The sequence below is a fragment of the Halyomorpha halys genome, unplaced genomic scaffold (genome assembly GCF_000696795.3).
Source record: "Halyomorpha halys isolate HHAL.00 unplaced genomic scaffold, Hhal_1.1 Scaffold1007.1, whole genome shotgun sequence".
In the NCBI taxonomy this organism is placed as follows: Eukaryota; Metazoa; Arthropoda; class Insecta; order Hemiptera; family Pentatomidae; genus Halyomorpha; species Halyomorpha halys.
The window spans coordinates 429,715-449,411 of NW_027104983.1; the positions used below are offsets into that span (position 1 = coordinate 429,715).

Below are 19,697 nucleotides of genomic sequence, written 5' to 3' on the forward strand. Positions count from 1 at the left end.
CCGCGGCTACCTGTGATATTTATAATAACATATATATGTATATTTATATTTACTATAGGAGAAGCGGAGTGGCTTAGTGGTAAGGCACTGTACTACTAACTCCAAAGACTCGAATACAAATCCGGCTGTGACAGATAATTATTGATTCTGTTACTGCAGCCGTGAGTCAACCCTGTTTCAGGATCGGAGAAAATAAAATATACTCATGAGATAAGCACATTGCAGTTTTTATTTTAACCCAACACTTCAGATATAAAACACGTAAATAGATAAAATGTTGTAAACTTCTTTAACAGTTTACTTGTAACGCTGATGAACGTTTTCCTTCTAAATTTCCCAGTACAGTTTAAAAGACCACCTCGAAGTAATCCCTTATTCGAAGGCCATCGCTAAATTAGAGCTGGGTAAGTTAGCCCAAGTTACTTGAAGGAACTTTGCCAACTAGAAGCAGACATTGTAGGCTCCCCGAAGACATTGTCTGTGTGTCCGTTCGCTCTAATACCCTCAAGGCGTGGTAATCTACTTCTTCATCCTGTCATTTCATCTAAGATACTAACTTTTACTGACAAAAATATTAAAGCTGGTTATGGATAATTACAATGAAGATGTTTTTGAAGAAAAAAGGATTTTCTTTTAATAGAGAGGCAAAGAGAAAAATAATATCCTATACAATTTAACTTTCATGCAACATTCACACTGCTAAAAGTCTATTATTTCATTACTTTACACAGGAAATGGAAACTAGATTTTGAATAATTTAACAATAATATATTGAGAAAAAGGTTATTTTGACAGGAGTGTGAAACACAAAGTTTTTAAAACTTACAGCAACCTTTTTAAGTGAAAAGTTGGTAATATTTTTACTTTTAAATAAAAAGAAAAAAATTGAAAGAGGATTTCTAGGTATCTTAACATGAATACTCTAAACTTCTTGTTCTTCTCCCAAGCTCTACAGCCCGGGGTGGACTTTGGCATCCTAAACAATAGTTCTCCAGATAATCCTGTCCCTAGCCTTTCCCTTCTGTTAGTCACTCTTAGCCGCCTGAGACCATCTTCAACATCATCCAGCCATCTTTCGGCCTTTCTCTTCTTCTGGCCCCATAAACCTAGTGGTCATTGGGCATCCCCAGAACGTGCCCTAACCAGCTGTATATTTTAAAGCTTACGATTTTATTATTATGTTGTTAAGTCATAGAGCCCACTATTTTCTCTTATCCTCGATTTTTCACTCCTATATTTGCTCTGAGTTATTTCATCGAACAAGGGGTCAAATAGTTTTTCAAGTATTTTCCTCTCGAATTCTTAATGCATGTAAGCAGTAAGCGTCTATGTTTCAGCCGCTTCCTTCAGTTTAAAAGGATAGGTCTAATTTATGTTATATAATAATAATTCGGAAAATATCAAGTTAGCAAAATACGTACTGTTAGCGACCATAATCCTTTTGTGCATTATTTATCTCATTATTTATTTGAACCACGGTAGGTAAAAGTTTTGCCATTTTTTATTTCAAAAACGAGCCCTTTTGGCAGAAAGTTATCGGTAACTATTGAAAACTATCTGGTACAATGCAAAATATACTTCGTTTTGAATCATTTATTTCAAGGCCTATATTTTTACTTTCGGTATTAATCGAGTTAGTCGAAAATTTCAATAAGGATTTGGACACTATTAGGCAAAAATCAGACTAATTGAATAAATTATGTTTCTTTACGTATTTATACTGTTTACTATTAGGCTAGATTGAAGAGTGTGGTGGACAGAGCATCCCCTGCATTACACCGGCTGATATTGCAAACGTATTACTTATGCAATCACTGGTAATTACTCTAGCATTGCTATTACTTAGAGTCATCTGTATCAATCTTATTAACTTTTTTAGTATGTTCTATTTTTGTTATATTACTTCGTTAAGTTAGCCCTATTAATGTTATTGAAAGCTTGGCTATAGTCAATGAATAGAATAGGAAGGATAGTTTTAAGCTTCTAGCATTAGTCCAACTTATTATAAGAAATTAATCGAATGTTTTTTTTCGATTCTATCAACAAAGACATTGAGTTTCATTATGATAATATTTCAGAAAAATTGTATTCTACCCCTAAGTGGGAAATTCCTCTGTAACCCTGGTTTTGTAATTTATCCCCATTTTTAAAGATCGGAAATATCAAACTGGTTCTCCACTCTAGGCGCATGCTTTCAGCCATTCTTATCTCAAAGACTAAATCGGGTAGGAGTATGTGCTTATTTTCGCTACTACTTTTATAGAACTCAGCTATTATCAAATCTTCTCCTGATACATTAATATATTTTTTATTTGTATATCTTGCAACATAAAAATTATAAGTAGGGGATTGTTTTGTTTTTCCCGATAACAAAGATTCATATTTGAAAGTAATACACGAAAAAATAGCTTTTATACTTTAAAATAGTAAGTTTAAAAATCATAAAGAGCAAATTACTTACCGTAAGTATTTTTGATTTTATTCTGCTTTATACTAAAAAATAAAGACAGTATTACATAATACGGAACTTAATGAAGCTTAAAAGTCGTCATCAAGTTTCCTTGTTAAAAGTCAACTAGAAACTTCAGAAGAATCTCTTAAGAGCCATAGAATAAACGGATATTGCCAGATATTGGTGTATATGTGGAACATAAACTAAGCCGTAACATTATTTTCTAACGACGCAATATTCATCTTGGGAGGAAATTGAATTTTTGTTGTGATGTGAAGGACTAATAACTTTATATTGCAGTATAACTCGTTTGCCAATTTAGCGTAAGTTATATTGCTCTTGAAACAACTTAAATTTTAATCTGCCAGGAATTACAAATAACAATGTAACAGAGAAAAGGAATATATTGATTAAATAAAAAAATGCAATTAATGTGTTTCCACTATTATAATTTTTATTTTAATTTTTGTCATTATCTTTTTACGTACTGAATAAAATACTATAATCATAATTTCAAAAGTTTATAGTGTTAGCTTATAAGCCATTGCAACCTCCGTAACTATAATAATTAAATTGTTACAAAGAAATATCTTATTTTATGTTTATTACTTTTTTATGTGAGGTTGGCATATACCGATAGATGTGGCCATCTGGTCGGACCACATTTATTGTACTAAATAAATATTAAATTTCTTAATAAAGAAAGAAATAAGAGAACAGATTAAAAATTAAACAAAGTTATTTCAATTTAGTTTTTCTTATTTTTCACACAAACAATTAGTGATATAAGTGATATATATTATCTTCATTGAAATAGTCAAACACGCTTAAATCCTGATTTAAAAAAAAAACTTCCTTTAAGCACCTTTAATTTTCTCAGTTTGAACTAATTCAAATTATAAAAAATAAAAGAATATTAATAGATATAACTTAGGAAAGATTTAAGAAATTATTTTTTTATTAGGAGCTCAATATCTTTAAAACTACCAAGAACACTAGAAAATATGATTTAAATAAGAGTATATTTGCTAAAACATAAGCCTTAATAGAGCTATTTAGATTCGATAGTTCCCGAGATATAGCTTTTTAAATTCCATCATTTCAGAAAAAATGCACTGAAAAATCAGCAATTTGTGAATTTATTTTGAGAAAACTATATCTCAAAAATTATTCAACGTTTAGATATCTGTTAGAACTCAAATAAAAGCTAGTTTAATGAAGTATAAAGTATTTTATGAACTTTATCTTCCTAGGAGTAGTAGTTTTCGTGATATTTTAAAAAATAAATTCACAAAATTTTAATTTCAAGTTGTTTTTTTGAAAATATCAAAACTACTTTTTTTCTCCCCAGCTCTTGTACTTTAAGTTTTATTAAACTGGTATATTTATGGTATGTCTTTGCAAAGAAAAAAGGTTAAAATTTCGCAATGAAAAATAGGATTTTAAGTACTTTTTACTTATGTTGAAATTAGAGTCAGTGGAAGTGTCTTCTGAAAACCTCATTTGCAATATTAGTACCGGGAAGAATTGCCTCAATGTATAATATATGTATATTTTTATAACTAATACACAAATATCTGTTCTAAAACTAGCGATGATTAATTTTAACTCTGATTAGGGCGGCAAGTGAAAGTTGTTTGATGTTCGCACCACACCAGATATTTTTCTTTCATATAGTGTTGAATAAAATATCTTACCTTCTGAAGCTCAGCTTTGTCCAAATGGTCATCACCGTTGAGATCGTAATAAGTGAACATTGTGCTTACAATATATTCTTTTCCAGTCCTTATCCTTTCTTCGCTTGTACTTTTCGACTGTTTTAGCAGATTATCCTGAAAAATGAAACATTTGAAACAAAAATCTTGAATTATTCGTTGCAAAGCTATATAAATATTTTGTAAAACATTTCGAACACCAAACACGCAGTAGGGAAACTTTATGATTGTATCCTGTGTTTTGATTGACTTTAACTTAACACATTGGATGTTTCTTTATCGTTAAAAAATACTTCATGTAAACGTAAACAAATACGTATTTATTAGCCATCTTCAAGAACAATATTAAATAAAAAATTAAATTAGTATTGAAACTTTATTTTTATAAATTATAAAGCCTCGTTAAACGTGAAGACATTAAAAAAAATTATTGCTATTATTTATTCTTATGACAGTATAGTCCCCTGATTGAGAGTTACCTTCATAATATCATATCTCTGTAGAGTACATTGCACACTGTCGTCCAGGTGTTTCCTGTAGTCCCTCCTGTCTGTCGCGCTCGTCTGCGTTGTTGATTCTTCAGCTTCCGTTGTTTCTGTTGTTGAGGAGTTGTCTTTACTCATTACCAAATCCGCTATAAACAAATAAAACAATTGAAATTCTCAGAAATTGGATTAATACAAATTTTTGTAGACTTTTCGATTTATCAAAAGGTATAAAATAATATTGATATATAAAAAAATCTCAGAAATAATCCAAATATTCATTAAAAAAACAAACAAACAACAAAGTATATATATAAATCATTTCCAATAAAACAAAAAAATAAATAACTAGTTAATAAATTTAACTTTAACTTATTATTAAAGTTATTATAACCTTTTTATAATTTAACTTATTACTAAAATAAAAATTATCTTTAGGTTGAAAAAATAAATTTTTTTGAACTGCAGATTTATTTACTGTCACAAAAAAGGTTAAATATAACGCCTATTATATTTTTTTTTTAAATATTTATCATTCTCTTTATTATTTTAATATTAAATTATTAATTTATAAATAAACAAATTCCATAACAGTGATTAACAACAATTGTTTATTACTAATATAATCCTGCTCTATGATCATTTATTCAGGTTGTTCGTTTCAGAAGTTATAAAAATACAACTGTTCCGAAAATGAAATCTAAATTTCAGGAATGGAGGCACGTTTAACTTTTTAAAGTTATTTTAAGCCTAAAGATCGTACAACAAATCTGTAAAATGTGAAAGAAAAAATATGAAATTTAACACAAAAACTATCCAACATATTTATTCTAGAGAAAATTTTCAACTCAATTAATTAAAAAAATAGTTAATTAATTCCATCAATGGAAATAATAAGTCACGTCATGGATTTTCTGTTCTTATGTTTAACAATTTAAGGTGTGTTTTAAAAGATTCCATTGCATATAATTTTCATAAAAAATAATTGGCTACAGTAGCTCTAGAATTAATCAATCAATATGTTTTAGTTTGTTTTGACATATTAAATAATAATCATTTGGTAAAAGTTTCTGGAAGTAATCATTTATTTTAAATTTTGTAATTATTAATTTTAATTTCTTAGAATTAATCTAGAGAATTGAAAATAATGAAAATAGTAAATAAATAGCAGTAAAGAGTAAATTATGTTCAAATTTTAACTAGATTACATTTAAACTCCTCCAAAAATATTTTTTCATTTATAAAATTTTACATTTTAAACTTTGAAAACGTTATTATGAAATGAGATTTTTTTTTTTTAATCTCACTTTTAAGTTAGGAAATTACGTGATATAAATCTAGGAAAAAGATATTGCGAAACAACTAGCAGTTTCTAGGGCTGTTAAGTTTACAGCTGAGGATGAAAAAGGACACTAAGCAGTTAAGGAGTACAACTCTGGTACAACTCCTGATTTATCGGCTAAATGTATTTTTTTACTCTCATATACAAATTTTATTTATTTAGCTAAGACGTGGAGCGAATATACTTACCATTTTAGTTTATAGCTGTTATCGAATATAAAATTCGTGATATGTTATGAGATATAAGAAGATGAATTTCACAATTAATTACAATGAACTCACAAATGGGAATTAATTAAAACCAAAGGGGTCCAGATTAGCAAATAATTCGGACAACCGAATAGGAAATAACAAGTAAATTTATAAAAGAAAATAGTAAATATATTTAAATAAAAATATTTATACAATAATTAATCATTGTTCAGAAATTTATGTTTTAACTATTTTCCTATGAAGTAATCTGAAATTTCAATTAACAGAATGTTAAAAAAAATTACGAACTATTGTCCAGTAGGAAGTAAGGTTATTAATGACGTTGGTTACTTAGAAATACCCGAAGTGTAGAAAAAGTAATAAAACGTTTCTTGGAAAACAATATTACTTTTGTATTTTCTTAAAACTTATAGTTAATTGTTTTTAAGTGTGAATCATGTCATAGTGTGAACTACCATTGAATTGACAATACAATTTCTCACTGAACATTAATTTAATGAAACGATTAATTATTTCCGCTGATAAAGAAAATGATAAAATATATACTTCCAAATTTGAGTACGTGGCTTTGATTTTATTTAAAAAAAAAGATTTGCTATTTTTAACTAGATTATTTAAACCTCAGTACGTAAGGTGATGATACACAGTTTTATTAAATTATGTTTATATGTACTATATATTTAAAATCATTTATTCAATTTTATTTATTTACTTTTTTAAAAGGGTGGTTCGGATTAGCCAAGTTCGTATTAGCGAGAGTCCACTGTAATAAAAATTAGTTTTTTATTTAAAGTCATTTTGTTCAATATATCCACTTTTGAGTTAAAGTGAAAGTTATTACTAATAAAGTATTTTAGGACCATTTCATTTTTTTTTTTTTTTTCATTGAAAATGTTTTTGTACACCTAATTGACAAGGGGAAATTTAAATTTAGAAATAAACTGAGTTAATTTTTGGGTGTACAATTTTAATTTGTCAAAAGAATCTTTATTTTTCAGAATTGGGTATATTTACTTTTGATAAAAAAAACAAAAAACTCCTCAAATATATTATTATTCCAAAAAATGTCTCTTTAAAGTAAGAAAATATAAAAAATTACAACCTTTGGAAGTATTGCGGGTTCAGTATTTGTTCAGGACGCTTAACCCGTCATTGGTCGCTGCGTGAGAATTCCTCTCACGTTAATTGTTTTTCGGGTCTGGAAGCTGCTAGAGGGAGACTGTTCCCATCTTCCTGGAATCTGTAGTTCACAGTCTCTTCCATCTATATCTCGTTCCCCATCACTCCAGCAGCTCTGAATAAGCGCACAGCCCTCTTTACTTGACATTATACCTTTCTCATGAAATATTATCTCACGCGCGACTAAGGCTGCTATAAAAACATTCAAGTTGTGAGAATTTTTCTCACATGCGCCAAGTGTATTTTGTCCATAAAAATGTTTTTTCCTCGAGGGAAAAAATAGGCAGAAATAGAGAAACGTAGGCTTGAAGAGGCAGATACTTCATTTGATACGTATTATTTACTATAAACTGTATTTCGATACTAAAAGTGTATGTTAGGGTGGTCATTATTACAAAAATTTGTCTTTTTATGTTTTAATTACATCGTTGTGCCGTATGAATACTATTTTTTGTAAATTTCTGGGTTATATTCAGGCATGCTTAGCTAAAAAGAATTGCCATCAGTGGATACGGTGTCCACTTGCACCAGTTGTGCACAAGAGATTTCTACAAACTGAGCATTTTTTTTTTAAGATTAGTATTATGTTCTTATAATATGATATATCTGTATTTTGATTCTTTTTTTATAACTTTGTCAGTCTCAAAATATTATATTATTTTTATTACTATTTTATAATTATGTTTGTTTTGTTTTTAATTTTAAAAATACTTTGCTTTTGTATCAAAATAAAACTTTTTTTGTTTTGCTTAAATAAACCAAATCTAAATCAAAATTTTATTTATTAAAAAATACGTTCAAGACCTCTAAGTAAGAAATGTGAGATAAAGTCTTACGCCATCCGTGTTAAAATCGACCTAGCGACCGATGACTGGTTAATTCCTTGATGAAAGGTTGTGCTATGCGAGCATTGACTCAATCTCCAAGTTTTTCCCCAAACCCTTTGAAGTTATTCCTTAATATTTATAGAGGACAAAGAGTGGATGTACAACTGATATTGCCATTAAGAAAAACATATTATTGCCATAAGGCAATGTGCTTCTCTTAATGTAAGAGAACACGTTTCGCGTCAGTAAAGAACAGTGGGAAGGATAATAGTAATATAAATTTTAACTTTTGTGTTTTTTCCGAACAGAAGGTTTGAGCCAAGAAATTTCGAAAGTAAAAATTACAAGTATTTTCCACCATTAACATCATTTTTGTTTCCTCGTCAATTTCGCTTTTTTTTTTTAGTTACCATAGGTCTTAAATACTTCAACATCTTCATCTATTCAAATATTTCCTCCTATACCCTAAAACAAAATTGCTCTTTTTTTCCCGATCCCTCTAAAAAAGAAAAAGATTAAATCAGTAGGTTGCATAATTCGAATTTGTTACTACCTTTTTCTACGATTGGCACTTGAAGGTGTACAGTGAAATACTTAGCTGTTATGACGTGTCCGCTCCATGTGGATTATAAGACTTTGGATGTGAGGGGGCCTTCTCGCAATGATTTGAACAAAATTGCTGCTATTTATATTACTAACTATATATTTTGTTTTATGCGCATTTATTGCTAGACCTAGTTCCTTACTAGATCTTATCAACGTAATTGCATTTAGTTTTATAGAACCCTCTTCCTCACTCAATAATACCAAATCATCAACACACCCAAGCTGAAGTATTTTACGACCTAAAGTTAAAAACTTTTCGGTTCGCATCACATTTCTATCATTGCATATCAGTGCAAAAAAGGAGAGTTGCCTTGTTTTAAACCCGGCAAAACTTCAAACGTTATAGAATTATGAAATGCCAAATACCAATTAGTTGGCATTTCGAATCCAAATTGTAACTTCATTTCTGCAGTTTCCAATTACAGTAATTGAAAAATATAATTGTGATTACATTTTCCATTAACAGATTATTTATTAGTAGTATTTCAATTAATCCAAATATAGGATTATGATTTCTAATTAAGCAAAATTTAATACTTATTTAATTATGAATGTTAATAATTGCATATATTCTATCACCACTTCGTTTGCTTATATCTGTCCTGAAAGTAAGGAAACGTCGAGATTGGAACTTGCAGCTGTGACAGGTTGTATTAGGGTGGTTCCTCCAGGCAGTATTTGACATTCAGTTACCCCCGGAGAAGACAGATATATAGCTTGCATACATCAAGCCCAATATGAGGGTGTTGTTGAATTGCCAGCAGGAAAAAACACCCTCTCTCCTGACCTGCAGAACTGGGATTGTTACAAGCAGCGGTGTTGAGCAACTCTCTGACGATTTCCCAGATTAAAACGAGACGAGGGCCGGCATATAAATGAGCCGCAACTCCCCGGTGACTTTGGGAACTTTGTTCTATAATTGTCCCTCCTCTAATCGTCCTTTGGTTCGTTTCGGAGACCCCAGCGGATTCCTTTATCGAGCAAACTTAAAGGATTATACTCATATTAAAGGTGTTTCGTGATCCAATATCATCCGGAGAAACTGTACAATTTCACAGATTAAAACATTTCGGAACTTCCTTAATGTTTAACGTAATTAATTTTATATGGCATTAAAATATTTATTAACGTTTTACTGATTTAGTTTTTCTGTCACAGCATCATGAAGACGACTGTTGTTATTTTCAATTGTCTATGATACCTGTTTCAACATCATTTTTCCCCTTAATGTCGAATGGTAAGTGATGATTTTGTGATGTGCGCACCGTACCATATTTTATTCTATTAGAATAAGTTTTATTATTATTAATAAGAGTTTATAAAAAATAAAATAATATAATGTATTAAAATATTAGTAAATGAAAACAAATTAAAAGAAGAATCAAATAGCGCTCTGGGTAAATAATGAAAAAAAAAATAAGCAGGAGGAAACGATATGCATGATATAGTGCAAAGCATGAAAATAAGTTGATAAAACAATGAAGTATATTTCTTAGATTATAGAAGCCAAAAAGGAGAAAGTATTAGATATCATTTCTTTACATCGTTAATTTTATCAGTATATTTTTATTACTATTATTATGTGGGTGACAGACCATGGAGACCTAAGTCCTCCCGCGATGTATTTCCTAATGCATCGCGCGTTTCTTGACGTGGCTTTTTCGTAGGGTGGGTTAGTCACTCCCATATCTATTTTTTGAGACACAAATGCCTGGGAGGAGGTTGTGAGTGAGTTTTGTATTAATTTCTACTTGAAGAAAGCCCGGGTGGAACCGGACCTCGATTTGACAACCTTTGGGTTGGTAGACTGGCGTTGTCACGCTACTACCGCTGCCCCCTTATTTTCATACTTCTCACAAATATATGTACATCGTTTCCTTCCACAACATTTTTTGACTATGTTAATTTTAATGTTTTTTACAGAGAATACTGTTCTTTTTTTTCATTTACTAATATTTGTATGCTTGTTATCTTTTTGTATAAATTATTATTATTACAATATTATATATTACTTTTTTAAATTGTTATTTTCTATGTTGTTATATCGTCTTGTTTTGTTTTTTTCACCTTGGATGAATTTATACAATTTAGACTGAAATATCATAAAATATTTTATACTTGTGTTAATTTCTATTACACTGACCGAACTCCCGATCATTTTCTCCTGACTCACTAATGTAGCCTTCATTGAAGTAGTGATATTTTTTTTATTATCACATAAAATTGAAACATTTCTCTATCCATTCGATTCCATCTTATTTATTTCTTAGTAGATATTTTACGAAATCGAGATATCTTTGGATATTGGGAATGTCCTCGAAATTCGAATGATACGATACGTAGTGTTGTTATTCCTTCGCGTCCTCCTTTTGGGATAAAGAAGAGTGCCTTCTAAACCTGATATTCCTTACTCCAATTCCGAGTGACACTGCCTGATGAATTGTGATGGAATTGGAACTGACGAATGAAATATTAGGACGACGAGGAATGGCTTTGAGGAAGGAGAGACATACGCGAGTCCCAGGGGTCCCCGTGTCGAGTAACCTTACCACAGGTGTGGCCTAAGTCAAAATCGATTTAAGTCCATTCCTCTATTACCAGAATTTTATGGTCTTCACTGGAAAAAAGGAAGAAAAAAAAAGCAATACATAACCAATTGGTTCAGTGTGTATTATGAAAACTATGGAAAATAATAATAGAGATAGGTAAGTAATAAATTAACTGTGATAATAATCATAAATAATCATAAAATAAATAAAGAACCTCAAATTAAAAATAATTTTTTAAATATTGATTATTGAGATATCACCTCAACATTTTATTATATGATAACCGGAAGTCAGTTATATTTTTTTATTTTCATTAAAATGAAACAGATTACAAATTAATTGGAATCTCTGTTTAAATAAATTAAAGTGCATATATCAATATTCATTATTATTAATCGGTGGAAGAAACTACACAGTGGAATGGGACTACTTTACTTACGGTTCCTATTTTATTTTTTAATGTCCTCAGTTTAAAACCAGGTACTGTCTGCAAATCATATATTTTATAAAATCTACATTTCCTTTAATATTTTATTAAACATACAATGAAGAGTCTAACTTTTATAGATGATCTTTTACCGAAGTTTTCTTTTATCAAAGTTGAGCTATTACACTGTTACATTTATCGTCAAACTTCACTTATAATATCAATGTCGAAGAACTTCGATAGTGTAATACCGGCCTCCGTCATTCTTCTATAGAATGGATTTATGCTAGATTTTTACAATTGAACAATCGGCTGTAATATTGCCAGTATATATCATTTGAACTAGAAATATTGAATATCCTTCTTTATAATAAAAAAAAAAAAATAAATAAACAATTTTTAGATAGTAGGAAGGTAGTCTGTCGGTGACTGTCAAGGAAGGTATAAAAACAGTATAAGAAAACTATTTATTGTTAACCAATATTTCGCCCCACTTTGCAGGGCTGTCCGACTGAAACACAGCGGATTACTGATAGTATTATCAATCTGACAGCCCTGATGACGGCTTGCAAAGTGGTGCGAAACGTAGTTTATATAATAAGTTGTTTTCTTTTAATATTTTGATACCTTTATTGACCACCACCCGGACTATCTTCCTACGATCTACTTCACACGGTCTGCTATCTTCTTCCAATTTAAATAAAGGTTACAGGTAAAATTAATAACATAATGAAATATATATCATAAATTATGAAAGTCAAAACGGAGTAAGTATTAAAGTATTAGATATCATTTCTTTATTTTATTTTGTTAATTTTATCTTTATAATTTCATGCTTCTCACTCATCATATACATCGTTTCCTCTTAGACCATTTTTTATTATGCTAAATTTAATTTTGTTCATTATTTACACAGCGCAATTAGGTTCTTATTTTTCATTAATCCTTACAGTCAAAAATCCTTCGTAAAATCCTCTATGCTCCTTACTTTGTCACAAATAAAATCATACATAAAGACCTTAATATTCCCTATGCTACCGATCTGTCCCGAACCAGATATCACTCCTTCAAACAGTACGGAAAACACTCTAACCACTCAAACTCCCTAGTTTTTAACCTTACATCCTCTTCCATCCCTGACAACCCTCCGAGGCGCCTGAAAAGAAGGTGGCCACGGGACCTGCTAATGTAAAATGTCATTAGAGTGCTACCAATAGATAGTTTATCTACACGCCAGTAACACTCCATTTTAACTAAGATCAAATTTACTGAATATATTGTACAGTTATAAATTTCAATAAAGATATTTAAAAAAATGTTTTTCATTTACTAATATTTTTAACGATTGTTATCTTTTTGTATAAATTCTTATTATTCCAATATTATATATTACTTTACCCCTGATGAAGGCAAAATATTTAGGCAATTGTAACAATTGTAAGCAATAATTTTCTGAGCTTTATTATATGGTACGTGAATACAAGGTACTTTTTTTGGGGGGAGGGGGAGGGAGGAGAGAGTGAATTAGTAACTTCGACATAAAAATGAGAAGGTTGGCATAAAAGAGAAAGTTACGAGTGCTTCAAGCTAGATAACAATGCGTATCCCAACCAAGTCGTTATAATACTTGTTGGTTATAATATTGGTTATAAGATAAACATTTTAATTATTTTATTATTATTATTATTATTAGTGGTATTGGTGGAGTACGATACTATGAATGTGGCATAAACGATTGACCCATACTATTATTATAAAGTCGAATTTTCCAATATACATATGTATGTTTTTATTCTGTAGAATAGGCCTCGAACGAAATGAGACCGGACACTGGAAGGTGGAGAAGATAGAATTAGTTAAGAGGTGGAGGAGATAGCGAGACAAAGGGACAATGCGAGGGGAACATTACCCCTCAAGATAAGGGACACTGGTGAGGACAAAGGCTTGCGCTCCTTCAGCAGGAGGCTCAATTCCGGATTAGCCAAAACAGTGGTGCACATTACTCAACTAACGGAATATAAATAGATTCAAGGACTGTCACTGCTCAGCAACAAGATTCTCTTTTCATTTTTCCCTTCCGCCTCTACAATCCCAATATGCTAGCAATAGGAATAGAATTTACTGACCTACAATACTTTTGGACCAGCTGTTACAATATATTTTTTTTATAATCTCAATTCTGGCTTACTCGAAAGGAACTCCAAAAATGGTTGCTCAATAGCGTTAAATCAATAATTCACGCCAAATCCAGATCAGTCCAAAAAGAAATACAAGAAAAATTAAATAAACGAGGCAAGTAGTATATATACCTTATATTGATATTTTTCAAAATCATATTTTCCCCATAAAATACTCCATTAACGCCTGTTGAACAGATTCGATACTTTGGACTCCATCTTGACAAGAGACTTACTTGGAATCCACACACAAGACTGAAACGACAAGAAACTGCTCGTAGATTCCGATTGCTACAGCACTTACTTGACAAACGCTCTTAACTTCCCACTCACTACAAAAAATTAGTATACACTACGATAATCAGACCAATTTGGACATATGGAATTGAGCTCTGGGGCTCCACCAAACCATCAAATTCCTCCCGCATCCAATCCTACGTAAAATGGTTGATGCTCCTTATTACGTTACAAATAAACTCATTCACAAAGACCTTAACATACCATTCGTTGCAGAATTGGCCCAAAACAGATATGCGTCTTTTCATTCCAAACTCCTTAACCATCCTAACTCATTAATTCTTAATCTTTCATCCTTAACAATTCCTGATAATCCTCTGAGGCGTCTGAAACGAAGATGGCCACGGGACCTTCTAATTTAAATTAATGTTTGAAGTACCACCGATGGATGGTTCCTTCCCAAGATTTTCAAGTGTATATGAAACATACAACATATTTACTTAATGTATTATTTTGTACAGTTGTAAGTTACATTAAATAAAAAAAAAAATTTCCCCATATAATCAGCATAACTGTGATGAAAGATTGATTACCAGTGAATCCTGTATGATAGTTTCTGCCATGTATTTATACCATCTCTGTAACTAGTTCTTTTCAACATCAAGCTTCTCAGAAAAATAACTTTTCAAACAGAGATGGCTTCCCAACTTTCCGGTAACTATATATTTGTAGTATTAAATGCTCAGAGTTTTATTTAGTGTGAAGTAATATTATATCCTTATAGGTAGTGTATAAATATTGCATACAATTTATTCAATTATATATATTTTTGATTAATGGATTAGTTTAAAATTATTAGTTTTTAAAATTATACAATTAAATTTTCTACAATACTTCTTAAAATTTATTATTAATATTTTATAAGTTTATCATCAGTTGTAATTTATTATTATTATTGTATCATTATAAGAAACATATTCTATGACGTCCACATGTGTTAATTAACTTAATATGTATCATTTGGTGATGATTTTCAAATTGTATAGGTTCAACTTACAAACCTGTTGCTGCCTCCATAATGCTATACAAATTAATATTGTTTAAAACAAATTATCCTATTTTTTGTTCGTAATTTTTATATTAATTTTTTTGTACCGGACCGATAGATGTTTCCACCTAGTAGGGTTGGGGATGATATCTTTAAATAATCATAGTTTCGTTTGTATCGTCTAAAAGATATATCGGTGTTTCTTTCTGGAATTATACAGTAGGTTAGAAATATTTGAGGATGTTTTAAGTGTTCTTACAGCCAAAATCACAGATGACAACATTTCACAATTTTTTACAAAAATGCCACATATCCGATCTATTCAAAATCGATAGTTTATTATACCGATATCGAACTATCACATTTGTCGTACCTCAATTGTTATACTTCGCTAAAAAAAAAAGTTAAATCACATTTCTAAGCCTTTGTTTCAAAATATTTTTTTTCATATAACACTAAATTGGAATTGAATGTCTTGGTCCTTTATTGCGAATAGAATGGAAGTAAAGCATAGTATTTTACTGTCTTAGAAAAACCAGAAGGTACCGGAGCTGTGGGTGTGGTCATATCTTACTCGTTTTAACAACGGATTTAAAAATAATTTTAATTTTATGGGACTGGAAGTAAGCAGTGAAAGGTTTTTAAAAGAGGTATTAAAAAGTACTAAATGTTTTAAAAGGCTATTAACATGAGAAAAATAAAAGGGCAATTTTCCAATTTTATGGACGATTCAAACTGACCAATAAAAAAAAAAGGAAGACGGAACCCTAAATGGGGTTATAAAAGAGATAATGATTTTTCGTTTCTAAACAAAATCTTTGAGAAACTTAAAACCAATATTTTAAATACAATACTTCCGTCACAAGGTCCATTTTTGAAAATCGTAAGATACAACGTAATGTAAATGTGCAAACAATTCAGAAAACCAGAAAATTAGTCATGAAATAGAAAATATTCCTTTCAATTATTGAATTTTAATCCTATCAGAGAGGAACATATATATATTTATATTAAAACTTTAAAGTTTTATTTTTTTTTTTTTAGAGACTTATTTAAATATTTTTCTATTAAATGATAGTATGGTTTAGATAACTCTATGCCATACCCTTATTTATGACACTGAATATGGCTTCTGATATGGTCCATTTTTAATATTTACCCAGATGAGTTGAAATCTTTATTTTTATAAAAAAAAATCTGTTACTGCTTATTTTATCTACTGTTACCATTCTAAACGATTTAATTATGTTTAGCTTATTAATTATTCCAAAAATTTTTGTATCATAAAGAGGCGCTATATTATATCCATGTACTAATTGATTTAAGTTGTTAAAAAAATTATTGTGGTTATTTAAATATTTAAAATTATATTGGGTTTTTCAATCATTGAGGAAAAAATGAGCTAATAAACACTTTTCGAAATTGCGTTTTTTTTTTTTACAAATTACATAAAACTAAGTTCAATGGAAAAGTTAAAATATATGAAATGCTAAGAAAATTCAAAGATGAACCACTTAAATTTTATAAAATTTTATTCGCTTTTTCATTATTCTTTTTAAACAAATTTACCTTGCGTTGCCAATGAATTGCCAAATAATTTGCCATGAGATTTATTAATTCTCCTCCAATAATCAAATATAATTCTGTGACATGGAATGTGTTATTTTTAATCTATTAGTATTTAATCTAAAGTATTTACACCTACCTGTTATTATATATTACATTAGCAGAAGCAGTATATACATTAATATTTGTATGTATTCATATTATGATTTTAAATTAAATTCAATTAAAAGAGTTAACCCATCTCTAAAACCACGTGAATAATGGACAGGTATAGTGACTGGAATTAATTAATACAGGCAACGACATTTATCGTTGATCTTGAGTGGAACTAGGGAAGCGACATCGATGTAGATGTTTTGAAAACATCGATATTTTTAAGCCGATGTTTTTTTAACATCAATGTTTTACGTTTGTCCCAATTTTTAATTTTTTTTTTCAAAAGTAACTAAATGAAAACAAAAAATTTACAGTATAAACAATTTCCTATCAACAATATGGTGGGATAAAAAAGGACCTCCAACCATCACGCTAACGACGTAATAAAGATAAATTACGACTGGAAAAAATCGATGTTTTAAAATATCTATGCTCAATATTAAAAAAGCATTGAATACACATCTTTGTCAAATTTACATCATTGCCAAAAATACATCGATGTTTTTGAACAACCTTTGCAATAACATAAGGTCTGTTCCAACGACTACGTATACTCCCGCCAGTCTGAAGTGGTTTTTGCAAAAAATAATGCAAATTGACAAAAAAAAACCTCGATGTTTAGAAATATCAATGTTAAATATTAGAATATCGCTTCATACAATACACTGCCCAGAATACATCGATGTTTTTGAACAACAATTTCAGAAACATAAGGTCTGTTCCAACGATCACGCATTCTACGGCCAGTCAGAAGTGGTTTTTAAACAAAGAATCCTATATCGACTACAAAAAACATCTATATTTTAAAATATCGTTATTTACAATACATTACTCAAAATACATCGGTCTTAAGTCGGTTAATAGTTCATTTGAATGAAAAAACGGCTAAGGACAGAATTTTTAACTGTGGATGAAAGAAAGTTTATTCAAAACTACTAAATTTTTAGAATGACTAAAAAATTCGAATACATTTCTAGGCAATGGCTTTAAACTTAATTACGAACTGTATAACGAATTATTCTAATCAAATCTAATTTTTCAAAGCAATAAAATTTTCCCCGTCCCATAAAAAGCAGTTAAGAAATACTAATTATGATATTTCCTTTACAATAAATGCTTTAAAATCAAAATTTTTTTTGTGGAATAGGTTTAGTGTAGAATTGTTTTTCCTATGTTATGCATGATTTATGTTTAAAGTTAAATAAAAACTGAAAAAAAACAAATCATTAATTAAAAGATCTCTGAAAATGATTAGATATTTCATAAAACCCATCAAAATAAACGTTTTTGCCACTTGCGAATACTATAATTAAAATATTAATTATAAATAACGTCTACAGTTTTAATCTTTGATAATTTGAAGTGACCGAAAAAAAATTTACTGGCATTCGTTTAACATTATTTGCGACTTATGACAAAAAAAATGTCATTTATCAAGATTATATTTTTATTCATTTTTTGATATTTAACTCCAATGAACCAAACTAAAAAAGTTTTCAAATACTAGATCCCTTGCAACGACCGCTTCATATAATTATCCACTTCAAAATCAAGCAACGATATTTTAATATTGGAGATTGATATTTTAAACATCGATGTTTTTTTTAGTTACATTCTTTGTTCCAACAACAATTTCTAACTGGTCGGAACAGACCTTATATTTTTGAAATAGATGTTAAAAAAACAACAAAGTATTTTTGGCAATGTACAGTAAACAACAATAATTTAAAAATCGAGGTTTTTTGGAAAATGTGTTGTAAGCAACGATATTTTAAAACATCGATGTTTTTTTTTTTGCTATTAAATCAGTTTATATATTTCAGAATAGATGTGATGATGTTAGGAATTTTCCCGAGAGGTCAGTCAGTACGCATAGGCAAACATCACCTTCGCTGTGGATTGCCTCATATATTAAAAAAAAAGAAGATACCTCTGATGAATTAATCGACACCTTACGCCAATGATGCATCAATAACCGATTTCAAAAATTCAATATAACCCCATAATTTAATTTTTAAGTGAATATAATCCAAAATTAATTATTATTCTTTTAATATTTTGGAATATTAATGATAATTTTAGCTATTATTGCGTTTTCTATCACTTTACTGAAACTCGCGTTAGTAATCTTTTAAAAAATAAAATCTTAGACGATGAAACTAGACCTTCATCAATTTAGTTTGAATTTAATTTAAAAATTTTATTATAGCCAGAAGAATAAATCATCTGCTATAACACAGGGAGTGTTAACATGGTAGTGAAATATGTAATCAAACATTACGTATGTTCAGTAAAATATACTAATATTATAGTTTATCACAACTAAATTGTAATTAAAATATTCTACCACAATTTTCCGGGCTTTTTGAATTTTCCAAATCATTGAATGAGGAGGGGCCGTGCCCCTTCTATCCCGCCAATACCAACGTTCCAGTCGGGTCCCTATACAATGCTGAACACGTCAAGAATTCGCAGTGGATTCATAATTGGATATCAAGTTTCAGATAATTGCTTTAATGTAAATTTTGAATTGGTAAAATTATTTTAATATTTTTTCATCGTTTGTATATTCCTTGAAGTGCATAAGAAAAAAAAATAGTTTAAAATGATTTTTATTTTGTTTGGGATAACCACAGGCGCCAAAATATCTCGCTTTCCCACAGGGTTAAATTAGGGTTAATTTCATGGATGTACAATACTCTTAATTTCATGGATGTAC

The 19,697-nt window shown here is 29.6% G+C and overlaps 1 protein-coding gene across 3 annotated transcripts in view; it reads right to left on the reverse strand.

Moving 5' to 3' along the window:
- Window positions 1–19,697, reverse strand: part of LOC106687762 (follistatin-related protein 5) — a 132,659-nt gene that overhangs the window by 31,509 nt on the left and 81,453 nt on the right. For all 3 annotated transcript variants that reach the window (XM_014431815.3, XM_014431813.3, XM_067046933.1), the window contains exons 5-6: window positions 4,647–4,801; window positions 4,150–4,284 (exon numbers count right to left, since the gene is read on the reverse strand). In XM_014431815.3, coding sequence (XP_014287301.1) covers window positions 4,150–4,284; window positions 4,647–4,801 — 290 coding nt within the window. The remainder of the gene's footprint in view (window positions 1–4,149; window positions 4,285–4,646; window positions 4,802–19,697) is intronic.